The sequence below is a fragment of the Nerophis lumbriciformis genome, linkage group LG33 (assembly GCF_033978685.3).
Source record: "Nerophis lumbriciformis linkage group LG33, RoL_Nlum_v2.1, whole genome shotgun sequence".
Classification (NCBI taxonomy): domain Eukaryota; kingdom Metazoa; phylum Chordata; class Actinopteri; order Syngnathiformes; family Syngnathidae; genus Nerophis; species Nerophis lumbriciformis.
The window spans coordinates 18359785-18373126 of record NC_084580.2 but is presented as its reverse complement, the minus strand read 5'-3'; the positions used below and the strand labels follow the sequence as shown (position 1 = coordinate 18373126).

General features: G+C 38.8%; 1 protein-coding gene and 1 long non-coding RNA gene across 2 annotated transcripts; both read left to right on the top strand.

The window, feature by feature from the left end:
- Positions 1-612: 612 nt before the first annotated feature.
- On the top strand, positions 613-4653 carry LOC133575549 (major histocompatibility complex class I-related gene protein-like). Its single transcript, XM_061928212.2, has 6 exons — positions 613-797; positions 1380-1646; positions 1821-2099; positions 3096-3404; positions 3517-3624; positions 3723-4653. The coding sequence occupies exons 1-6, from the start codon at positions 740-742 to the stop codon at positions 3746-3748; spliced, it is 1047 nt and encodes a 348-aa protein (XP_061784196.1). The 5' UTR covers positions 613-739; the 3' UTR covers positions 3749-4653.
- Positions 4654-4739: 86 nt separating this feature from the next.
- On the top strand, positions 4740-7562 carry LOC133575911 (uncharacterized). Its single transcript, XR_009811535.1, has 2 exons — positions 4740-6049; positions 6204-7562. It is a non-coding gene; the product is annotated as an uncharacterized lncRNA (long non-coding RNA).
- Positions 7563-13342: the final 5780 nt, after the last annotated feature.

Below are 13342 nucleotides of genomic sequence, written 5' to 3'. Positions count from 1 at the left end.
TCTGTTGATTATAAGATTTTATAATTTTTTCATTTTTTGTTTGTTTGTTTGTTTGATGCCCTTTTTTTAAAAGAAAACTACGTTTCGCACAAAATATGCAATATTTTCCCCCCAAAATATTTCAAAGTGGAATTGTTCCAGTGAAGTAATTGGAGCCTTCAATAGGTCAATAACAGTCCACATGGCAGCTTTGTGTTATTAGTGTCAACATTGCCACTTTTTCTTGTTACATTTCACCTGTTTACTCTTTTATTACACTTTTTCATGTTTTACATTTTTATTGTAGTATTTTCAGAATGTGCCGGGGGCCGTTAACAAATTAGCTGGGGGCCACAAATGGCCCTCGGGCCGCCCTTTGGACATGCCTGGCTTAGACGCTACAATATGACTTATGTAAAAGGTTCATCTTGTTGTTGTGTATTGTTCCTATAAAGTGTGTGTGTGTATTATGATAAAGCTGCTTCAAAAAACATGACGTCACCCTCGCTAGATTCACTTTTATTCTTGTAATGATGATATGACTTTTATTTTGTTAATATTCATGTGTTAGCTGCGTTGCTGTCAAATATTTGTCTCCTCCTCCAGAAAGTTCTTTCAAGTCACGTGATTTTATAGAAGCTCGTTTCCGCCTTGGCGTCCATTTCATGTTTACTCGTCAAGCAAGTTGTCGTCGCCTTGCTTTTCTCTGAGGATTAAAACTAGAAACTTTTTTTATTGACTTCGGCACTTGTGACATTTAATGATGAACTTGCTTTTCTTCTTTCTCCTAGTTGTACAAACACACAGCGTGACGCCTGGTAAGTCCACTTTCTTTACAACTTTATACACCTCATTCCTACATGCTCATTTCATAAAAGAAAGGAAAGAGAAAAAGAAAAAAGTTCTCAAACTGATAACATGAAAGGTAAACTCTTAAGTCTAAAAAGTGACTTTACATGTTTCTTAAATGCTTTTTTACTGGGAATAGTCCTAATATTTAAATGAAGAGTATTCTAATATTGTTGTTGTATTCCATTGTAAACATTCCATAAGGCGCTGCTATATTTCCATGCTTTGGCAGTGACATCACTAGTTTGAACTTCCCCTCACCTAGAAAAACTACTTTGACTTCTCTGCTAGCAATAATGTCATATATTTATTTGACACTTACGGTTGTAGAAGGAAATAAGTCAAGTTATTCATGTGTGTGGTCTTAAAGTGAGGTATAAATATGAAGTCAAAGACAAACGCTGTTATTGTCTCTTAGAACAGGAAGTGATTGTTTACTGTGAGAAGCAGCAGTGTTTGAAGTTGAAATGAAGACAGCATCATTTCAAATAGGAATTGTTCAACATGAAACTAAAGAATCAAATGTTGTTTTTATGCCTTTTGTCTTTCAGTGATTCATTCACTCAAGTATTTCCACACTGCATCCTCTCAAGTTCCAAACTTCCCAGAGTATGTGAGTGTTGGTTATGTTGATGAAGTTGAGATTAGTTACTATGACAGCAACATCAGGAAAGCAGAATCCAAACAGGACTGGATGAACAAAATCACAGCAGAGGATCCAAACTACTGGCAGAGACAAACAGATTACTACATTGTTGTTGAACATGTCTTCAAAACCAACATTGAAATAGCCATGAAGCGTTTCAACCAAACTGGAGGTTTGTTTATGTTGAACTTTCTACTATTCTAATATATTTGATATGTTTATACTGTATTAAAAACACACATTACTGCACTGATATACCTTGTCTCTGTCCATCCCATAATAACCTACAACAAAGACATGTTGTGTGTTAGTTTCACTCTGCTTTACAACACTTTGTGTCTCTCAGGTGTTCACATTGTTCAGAAGATGTCAGGATGTGAATGGAATGATGAGACTGATGAGGTTAAAGGTTGGCAGCAGTTCAGTTATGATGGAGAAGATTTCATATCGTTGGACATGAAGACATGGACATTTACTGCAGCAAAACAACAAGCTTTCCCCTCCAAACTCAAGTGGGACCAAGACATATTTATACTAGACGACAATAAGTATTATTACACTGAGGAATGTCCTTCTTACTTGAAGAAGTATGTGGAGTATGGGAAGAAGGTCCTAATGAGAACAGGTAGAAGCACACCTTGTACTTTCACCTTTTAACATGTTAGCACTCCCCCTATAGGAACATTACTGACATTACACTCTGTCTCCTAATACTCTTTTCTCTTCACCTCCTTTTCTCTCCATCTTTACCTCAATTCTCTCCTTTTATCTCAATCTTTATCTTTTATTCTCACCTTTTCTTTCCATCTTTACCTTCATTTACTCCATCGTTACTTCATTCTCGCCTTTTCTCTTTCTTTACCTACATTTTCTCCTTTTTTATCCATCTTTACCTACATTTTGTCCGTTTATCTCCATCTTTACCTCCATTTTGTCCGTTTATCTCCATCTTTACCTTCATTCTCTCCATCTTTACCTTCATTCTCTCCTTTTCTCTCCATCTTTACCTCAAATGTTCTCCTTTTTTCTGCATCTTTGCCTTCTTTTCTCTAATCTTTCCCTTCATTTTCTAATTGTCTGTCTATCTTTACCTCCATTCTCTCCTTTTATCACCATCTTTACCTTTTATTCTCACATTTTCTCTCCATCTTTACCTTCATTCTTTCCTTCTCTCTCCATCTTTACCTCCTTTCTCTCCTTTTCTTTCCATTTTGACCTTTTATTCTCTCCATCTTTACTTTCATTCTCTCCTTTTCTATCCATCTTAACCTCAAATGTTCTCTTTTTTTCTGCATCTTTGCCTTCTTTTCTCTAATCTTTCCCTTCATTTTCTCATTTTTTCTCTATCTTTACCTCCATTCTCTCCTTTTATCACCATCTTTACCTTTTATTCTCACCTTTTCTCTCTATCTTTACCTTCATTCTCTCCTTTTCTCTCTCTCTTTACCTACATTTTCTCCTTTTTTTCTATCTTTACCTCCATTTTGTCCATTTATCTCTATCTTTACCTTAATTGTCTCCTTTTCTCTCCATCTTTACCTTTATTCTCTCTCTTTCACTCCATCTTTACCTCCATCTTCTCTCCACGTCATCCTCCATTCACACGTCACTTCCTGTGCAGAGCTTCCAGAGGTGTTCCTCCTCCAGAAGACGCCATCCTCTCCGGTCACCTGCATGGCGACAGGTTTCTACCCCGACCTAGCCGACTTGTTTTGGAGGAAAGACGGCGAGCAGATCTTCGAGGACGTGGAGCACGGAGAGCTGCTCCCCAACCACGACGGAACCTTCCAGATGTCGGTGGACCTGAAAGTGGAGGTGACGGCCGAGGTGGAGGGCAAGTACGAATGTGTGTTCCAGCTGTCTGGCGTCAAGGAGGACCTGGTCACCAAGCTGGAGAGAAGAAGCATCCTGAGCAACGCAAGCCATGAAGGTGAGAAAGACACATCTAGGACATGTTGAATAGTGTCAATGTAACCACCTGATGTTCCTTCATGTGACTTATGAAGCAGCTGTCAAACAAATAAACCATACCATACCAACAGGCAACGTGAGCGTCACTGCCACGCTGGCGGTCCTCGCTGTGGTGCTCCTCCTGGCGGCCGGCATCTTCATCATCATCTTCATCATCAAGCGTCGCCGAAGCAGACAAGGTGAGGGACACAAATGTTTCCTCTTTCAGGAAGACTCGAAAAAGTCTCTGCCGTCATTCATGAGATGTGAATTTCACCTGCTTTCTCTTTCATTTCAGCCGAATACGATCCAGCTGGTAAGTAAAACATCTTCTCTTTCTTGGAAACCATAACAATAAACAAAGCAGTGGTGAAGCATCACTCACACACTTTGTAAGTTTACCCCCACAAAGATTGAAGTTATTAATATCATTTATTACATATTCATCTTTGTTATACACCTTTATGTCAGGTATATTCCATATAATATTGACTTTCTGTTTCTGTTACCACCAAAATTCTGGATTGTTGGTATCTTTGTAAGGGTCAACTTGCAAACTTCCTGTTTTAAGGTGTGATGTAGACACGTGTTACAAGTTCAGCAGGAAAATAAAAGCTTCCCTCCATTAGGAGTAGCTTGATACTCGTGTAAGCGCACGCAATAGAAAGTATCACAGCCAACTTTTGATGAGTCGTCATGATAACGAACATCAAGGGCCTGATCTACTAAAGGTTTGTGTGTATTAAAATATGTGCAAACCTGATCTAATTAATTTGTGTGCAGAGTCTCTGAAATGAGCAAAATAGAGAGCGCAATCCATTAAGCGTGTCTGTCTTCATGTATGTGCAGAATATATGCTGATTATCAATCCCCCACAATAGTAGGAGGAGGAGATACAAATGTAACTAAATGAGGCAATTCCTGAAGGAATGGCGTGTGAATGCTCCAATGCTGAAGTTGAACTGAAATGCTGACAGAATGTAGTATGAATGTAAGAATAGAAGAAAGTTTGAATGTTGAAGAGTTTGAATTCCCAGGAAAACCGGAATTTGGTTTGAAACTTGGGAAAGTGTTAGTTTGAATGTCCAGGATGAGAGGAATGTGTTAATGTTGAAATGCTTTGAATAGATTGAAAAATGTGGGAATTGCGCAACTTGGAAAAATGTCCCATTCATTTCAATGGGAACTTCCTGGAAAATTGGGAATTTTTTAGGAAATGATTAGGAGCATGAATATCCTGAATGAGCAAAACATTTAAAAATAGTAAATGGTATTTGGCAATTTGTTGGAAAATGAAAACAACTTGAATGAGTTGAAATGGTTGGTGTTGGAATTTTTCAAATCGGTCGAGAAATGTTGAAATAGTAACATGTTGAATTGAGAAATGGTATTCCTGGAATTAGTTTTTTGTCCTGATTAAGAGGAATGTTTTGACAGTAGAATGGTTGAAATGCGTTGAAAAATGTGAAAGGAGTAGTCGCCAGAAAAAAAGGGTGGAAATGGGGCTTTGGAAAACCAGGAATTGTGGAAAATCTTGGAATTGTTTTTAACTTGGAAAAAAGGGAAATTTGAATTTCCAGGATGGTGGAATGTGTTGAAGGTGGAATGGTTTAAATAGGTAGAAAAATGGAAACGGTGGAAGTTTGAAAAATGGCCAATTCATTTGGAATGGGAAAAAATGTCCCGGAAAATCTGGAATTCTGGGGAAATCTGGGAATATTTGGAATTTGTCAAGGGAAAGCCCACGATTCCCGAATAGGCTGAACAGTTTGAAGTTGGAACGGTTTGATTCGGGTGAAAAATATGGAAGGTAGAACGCGCCAAAATCTTAACAAGAAGAAGAAGTTTAATAATAAATAGATGAATTTTGGTGTAGAAAACCATATTAGTGAATGTTTGGAGCATTCACACAATTATTTAGCATCTCACACAGAACAGACTCAAGAATAAAGATCAAGAAGCCAGTAAAAAAGAAGAAGATGAAATGGGCAAAGTGAAAGGAAACAGAGGCATGGCACTAAGCTATCCATACACTTGGGTAAAACTGAATCCATCCTGTTTGGGTCCCACATCAACCTTAAGAAAGTCAATGACTTCACTATAAAAGTGGGTGACATTGTTATCACCAGGAAGGATGAGGTCACCTACCTAGGTTCCATTCTAGAGGCTGATCTTTCCTGTGATAAAATGGCAACCAAGGTAATCAAAAAGGTCAACCAACGAACGAGATTTCTCTCTCGAATCTACTACCACCGCAACCTACTAATAAAAGTCTCAATCAATCAATCAATCAATAATGGGACACTTAGGTGACTAAGACACTGGAGGGCTGGTTGCACATGAGCCTTGAAGCCAAGCTTAACCTGTTTGGAGACTTAGTCTTAGACTAGTCAGGAAGTAGAAGAGCAGAATTCTGCTTCTTGATGCTTCTGATTGAATTGACAGCTGCAAAGATGTGATATGAGTGAAGATGCACCTTCTGGATGGACTTCCTTCACCAGAGTGAGGTGTTGGCTCTGCATGAGCAGCGTAACCAGCTCACGGTGCGTTTTGTGCTCCCACAGCTGGTGACGCTGGTAACGAGCTCTCAGAGAGACGTGAAGGCTGAAGGCTGAGTGAGACACAGTGAGGACTTTTCTTTTTCATGCACCTCCAAATGTTCTTCCGACTTTGTGTGAAGATGATGTTCAACTTGGCTCTCACTCTGCCACATGCTAACATCCGCACTTGGATTCACCTGCTTTTGTTGGGAATGTGCTGAGTCATCTTCTTCCTCCAGGATGCTTTGTGCACTGGAACACAGAGAGATGTCTCCATCGCTGAGGGACCTCATCACACTTGGACGTTTCTTTCACATCTGCACTAATTGCTCCTCATCTCATCCATCATGTCTTCTTTGGGTGTTTATGGCTGAGAAAACACCTTCAATCTGCATTTGTCAACAATATTTTGCCAGTGAATCATGTTGATGTTGATGTTTGTGTCCATGTAGTTGTGATGTCATCATTTGGGGCTCACGTGTCATCACATTGACAAGGATTTATTCTTTCCTTTTCAAACCAATAGACAGCTGCTTATCAGTGAATATCACCTTGTGTCACATGTCATCATTATTTTTACAAATATTGTGGAACAATAGCACAATTTTTCGGTACTTTTTTATGTTAATGTTAATTGTTTGATAATCAATTTTTTGTTGTAACATTTAAGAATGATGATTATGAGAACTGCTGTCCAGTTGTTATATCTTGTTTTCTGGTTACATTAGTCTCACTTGCAATGCAGTTGCACTTCCAAGACCATTAGATGGCAGCACTGTATAACTATTTATGCTATGTTGTCAAACTAGAAAGTAGCTTTTTTTCAGGAAGATGAATTTGTTAGGTTGCGCCCTACAAAGTGTCAATACTGTAAGTATTGTCCTCATTGGACAAAACTGTAAAATTCGAATTATATTATTAGTTATCGTTTCCTTTACCAAATCAAAGGTGTTGAAATCGCCATGTTAAATCGCTCATGCTAATAATTGCCTGTCTATGGCTAATCCTATGTATATTAGCATTAAGCTAGCGCATTTTGAAAGGGTGTAGCATTACTTTACATTTGAGCGTATTTTTTATTAAGCACACTTTGTTGGTGTTGAAAATGGCAAGGTGACTTAGAGGGAGTTTGGCTGAGTCCGGCCTGAGTGCTGCTTGAGTGATTGTTTACGTGTTTAGTCTGAAACCAGACATGACCAGTCTGAAACCGGACATGACGTCACATGCAACAAAGGTATCGAACTACGGCACCGTTTGATTTTACGTGAATTGATAGTACCGAGGGAATTCGGTCATTACCTACAAAAGTACTGAATTGGGTAGCCAACCCTACCAGTTAGTGTGACGGAGGGGGACAGTGACACAAGGTTTTTATGACAAAGCGTTGCAGAATGTTTATATTTTTTGAAAATATTTGCTGTTTTTCCTTTCCTTTTTGCATAGTCATATTTTTGCTTGATTGCCAAACATGCCGAGGATGTCATTTGGGAAGTAAACAAGGTAGGCCGTTCATATACTCTTGATATTCAGTGTTTTATGTGTACTATGTTTCATGTACATTCTGGGTGTTTTATTCAGTAAAAACTTGTCAAATACAATTCTGTGTTGGAGGTGGTTTGTCATTACACACATGATAACAATCTCAGCTTGCAGTCATGCAAAACAAGTGTCAAATGTCTCAAGTATTCCTGTCAAAAAGACACAAGCACATACAGCAGATTGTGAGACACTTTTACAGATAAAATAAGATTTTTTTTCCAGCTGTTTGAATTATTTAGTGTGAATTTAGTGTTGCCAACCGTCTCTTGAAAAACATAATTAGAACGAGAAAAACAAAAGTACGTGTCAGGTAATGAGCCTAAAAGGGGCAAACTTTTGTCTCGTGTTATTGCCGTTCAGTTTCAGTTCAGTTTATGTGGAACATGCATACGATACATGTAATGCATCACATATTTCCAGTTGTTTCATGACAGCACGTCCGAAAAGGAGTAGGAAGAAGCAGAGCTTACTTAATCCTACCACTTTTCATATCATAGCAATTTTATCCCATTTCCTTGTTCTCTGTAACAGAACAGTGAATAAATAATTAATCTACCGTAGTAAGTCAACAAATATTAAATACATAAATAATCCTTATCTAAAAAAAAAAGGTTGAAGATGTTCATCATATTTGTTCTTTTTTGTACGTTTTGAACAGTCTCTTAAACTGGATCATATTGGTTTCTTTGGTTAATCCATTCCATCATTTAATTCCACATACAGATATGCTAAAGGTTTTAAGTGTTATAAGTGCATACAAATGTTTTCAATTAGATTTTTCTCTAAGGTTATATTTCTCCTCTTTTGTAGAGAATACTTGTTGTACATTCTTGGGTAGCAGGTTATAGTTTGCTTTGTACACCATTTTAGCTGTTTGCAAATTGCACCAAATCGTTGAATTTCAATATTTGTGATTCAATAAATAAAGTGTTTGTATGTTCTCTATATACAACATTATGTATTATTATAACTGATCTTTTTTGGGTACCGTATTTTTCGAACTATAAGTCGCAGTTTTTTTCATAGTTTGCCAGTGCAACTTATGCATGTTTTTTTCCTTCTTTATTATACATTTTCGGCAGGTGCGACTTATACTCCGAAAAATACAGTACTTTCTTTTGTAATTTTGATTTAAAAAGAGTAAACACAGTTGTCTGCCAATAAATAGCTTCACACAACCATTAAGCATGAGTGGAAGAAAGGTTTTTGTGTTATCATTCATATTCTCTGAAGAATGGCCAAGAAATATATATATATATATATATATATATATATATATATATATATATATATATATATATATATATATATATATATATATATATATATATATGTGTGTGTATATATATATGTGTGTATATATATATATATGTGTGTATATATATATATATATGTATATATATATATATATATATATATATATATATATATATATATATATATATATATATATATATATATATATATATATATATATATATATATATAATCCCACGTGTTTGGTTCCATTTTTCTCTGTTAGTTTTAAGTGTGCAACTGCTGCAATTGCCTTTGTGGAAGCGTCACAAAAGATGACTATCTCTCTTTTTAACACCGCTGTAGGAGAGGCCTGTGTGTAAACTCTTGGGATCTGGAGATTGCTGAGATCTTTCAATGAGCATCGCCACGTTGACCATGTCTCTTCCATTTCTTGAGGAAGAGGTGCATCCTAATCTCCGTTGTTCTGCATGAACTCACGCAGGATCAGCTTGTCTTGTATGGTGACAGGGGCAAGAAATCCTAGGGGATCATAGATGCTGTTGACAGTTGACAAGACACCTCTGCGGGTGAAAGGCTTTTGCTCATCAGCTACTTGAAAGGTAAATGTGTCTGACGTTAGATCCCAGTTAAGTCCCAGACTATGTTGCATGGGCAGGGTATCTGAAGTGAAGTCCAGGTCCTTTAAATTGATGGCATGGTCCTGAGATGGGAATGCATTCATAACTTTTCCTTTATTTGAGGCGATTTTGTGAAGCCTCAAGTATAAGTCTGACAGAACGTCTTGCGTCCTCTTGAGCAGCTTCACTGCAGTTTCGACGGAGGGAAGTGATGTTAGCCCTTCATCTACATAAAAGTCGCGGTTGACCAACTGCTTTACAACGGGCTCTGCATTTTTCAGTCTTAAACAGTAGATGGCCACTGCGGGAGAGGGACCATTTCCAAAGACATGGACCCTCATTCTGTATTCCATGATGTCTTCACATGAGTTGTTGTTTCTGAACCATAAAAACCTGAGATAATTGCGGTCATCTTCTCTGACTAAGAAACAGTGGTACATCTGCCGAATGTCTGCTGTTATGGCTACAGCTTCTTTGCGAAACCTGAGGAGTACCCCTATAAGGGTGTTGTTGAGGTCGGGTCCAGTTAACAGCACGTCGCTTAGTGACACACCATAGTATTGGGCGCTGGAGTCAAACACCACACGGATGTTACCAGGTTTCTTCGGATGGTAGACACCAAAGGCCTGTAAATACCATCTTTCTTCATTAGATGTGAGTGGGGGAGCTATTTCAGCATGTTCATTTTGAAAGATATTTTCCATGAAGCTAAAAAAGTGCTCTTTCATCACTGGTTTTCTTTCGAAGTTGTGTCTCAGAGAGGAAAAAGGATTTGTTTTTGTTGTTGTCAGAAAGCTTGGGCTAGGAGTCTTAAATGACAGCGGAGCTGCCCAGCTGTTGGTTATGTCCTTTTTCAAACCCCTCTCCATGATTTGCAGGAAGGGGATGTCATCAATGAATGGACCGACTTTGTTGTCATCTTTAGTCTGCTGAAACACTGTAGAGCCCACGTCATCTTGCTTACATTTCTTTGTGAAGGTTACCTTTGAGTTTTCAGGGCTTTGAAACTGGCCATGTCTCTCCTTGACTTGAAATACGTTAGGACAAGGTTTAAAGACTGTGGTACGCCTTTGTTCAGTCGTAATGGTGTTGAAGTTATTCACTGTGGTCGGCTTGTGAACATCCCCCAAGCCTACATTTCCAACGATCACCCATCCAAGGTCAAGTTTTTGAGCATAGGGACCATCGCGTGGCCCATCAACCTGTTTGCGCACTTTGTGGACAGGGATGATGTCTCTCCCAAGGAGAAGCATGATAGACGCGTTAGGATCCAGCTCTGGGATGAGGTTAGCAACTGATTTGAGGTGAGTATGGTTGGCTGCAGCATTAGTTGTTGGGATTTCTGATCTGTTGTTAGGTAGATCATCACATTCCAGGAGGCTTGGTAAAGAGAGGCGCACTTTTCCGTCCATGGATTCAATTTTATAGCGTGAAGCTCTTCTCCCAGTGGTTTCCGTCACTCCAGAGCAGGTTCGGAGTGTGTATGGAGATGAAGGATTTTGAATGTTGAAGATCTCAAAGAACTCTGAACGAGCAAGGGACTTGTTACTCTGCTCGTCGATGATTGCATAAACTTTCAGGGATTTCTCAGGACGGCTGCTAGGATATATTTTAACAAGGCAGATCTTTGAGCAGGATTTGTAGCTTTGATCACACCACATACATCTGTACATCAAGCACTGACCTCAGTTGAAGTTTCTGAGTCTTGCTCCCCGCCAAGCTGTGTCAGGGGGGTTGGGACCTGGATCCATGGTGCAGGTCCAGGATGAAGTGCAGAAATGTGTTTTGCGCTCTCACACTCAGTGCACTTAGTAATACATTTACAGTTTTTTGCTATGTGTTGAGTGGATGTGCAACACTTAAAACATATGCCATTCTCTTTCAGGAATTCTTGCGTTGCAACGGCATTGTACGGAAGGCCCGACATTTCTGGAGCATGTGAGGCTTTTTATAAATAGGGCATTGTTTCTCGGGATCATCATCTTCAAAGTGTTGCTTGTCATTAATAGGAGGGGCAGTAGACTGGAAATCGATCTTATGAACTGAGACTTCTCTATTTTGGATCTGCTTCCATTGGACTTTGTCTGCTTTTGAGGTGTCAATTTGACCTGCAAACTTGAAGCCTGGGTCATTCCTAATTATAGCTTGTTTTCCAATGAAGTCAACAAAAACATAAAAGGGGGGAAATGTTACATTGTGTTGTAATTTATAGTTTGTGCCAACGTTGAGCCACTTTTCTTGAAGGTTGAATGGTAACTTTTGAACTAATGGGTTTATCCCACGCGCTGTGTCCAAATATGCAAGGTCAGGCAGGTCTCCATCTTCCTTGGCTGCCTCCAATTCTATGAGAAAATCACTCAACTCATGGAGCTTTGAATAGTCTCTGTTGATGATTTTAGGGAAGCCGTGGATCCGTTCAAACAGTGAATCCTCAACCATTTTGGGTGCGCTGTAACAGGTTTCCAGTCTGTCCCATATCCTTTTTAGGCCTTTGTCTGGGGAGTTGACATGGACAGCCCTGATGCGTTTTGCGTGCTTAGCTGACTCCTTGCCTAGCCACGTGACCAACAAATCCATTTCTTCACTGGACGTTATGTTGAGGCCTCTGACTGTGTTCACAAAGGACTGTTTCCAAGCCCTGTAACTGCATGGCTGGTCGCTGAACTTTATCAGGCTCGTTGTGACTAGGTCACGGTGAGGTAGATATCTTGCAAAGTCTGCCACATTCCCTTGATTGTAGACAGGCTGACAAGGTGTACGGCTGGACCTTGGATGCAAAGGAGAACTGTAGCTTGACTTGTAATCTTGGTGATTGTCTCGTATGTTGTTTGAAGATGGACTGGTGACTGATGTGACTTCTGGCCGTGAAGGTGTCGTCCTTTGTTGTAGGGTAGAAACAAAGCCAACTCTGTGTTCATTGTGCTCTGTCTGGAGATGTGAGTGTTGAATGGAGCTCACATCTGGTGGTTTATAATGTTGTGTTTCATTCCATGATGATGGCTGATTGTGTGGTGATTCAACTTTTATTTGACTTTTCTCTTGGGCCTGAGTGGCTATGTAATCTTTTATGCGCTCGGTTGTGTCAACTGAATGTTCAAACAACTGCTTGATGGGAAAATAGGAGCTGCTTCGATCACTGAATTACGAAAATTAGCATGACTGACTTTTGGCCATAAAACGTCCCAAATTACATCACAGCCAACAAAAAAATACAACTCAAATTAAAAATTAGCATACTACTCAACGATACATACCGATGATACTTTGTTTGGCATGAGATTCGAGCAGATGAAAATGTTTGCGATCGTCACCGAACTAGCTTAAAGTAGACTTGAAAGGAACTCCTTGTTGAGCCCTGTTAATGAATGTATGAAAGTGCAGTCGTCCATACCTCATTAGGGAGACCATCACCCATTTATTTTTTCCCATGCTCTCTTAATAGATAGTGCCAACTCAAGCTCTTTACTAAAACAGAATGTAAAATTAGAGAGATTTTTTTGTTCGGAGAAATCAAAAATAATTCCAAGAGAGCATGTCCTTTCTCTTTGGTTTCAAATGAGGGATGTTCTCGCTTACAAAATGTCTAAGTTGCATATATCTGAAAAAATTAGTTAGATAAACTATACTTTTCTTGTAATTGGCCAAAGGAAGCAACATTTCCATCAATATAGAAATCCTGTAGACATTTTAGCCCCTTCCTGTGCCATGCTGCACATGTCTTGTCCAATAATGCTGTGGTAAAGACAAAATTATGGCAGACTGGTGTATGGATCCATATATTTGGAACTTTATAAATGTTTTTTATTTGCATTAAGATCCTAAGATAATTTCTTACAACAAAACTATGACTTACTGACTCAATAGATGAAGCCTGAGTAAAAAGTAAAGATGTCAAGGAGACATATGGCTTTATTAGGGACATCAATTCAAATTGTATCCACAAAGGGACATAGTTGAATAAC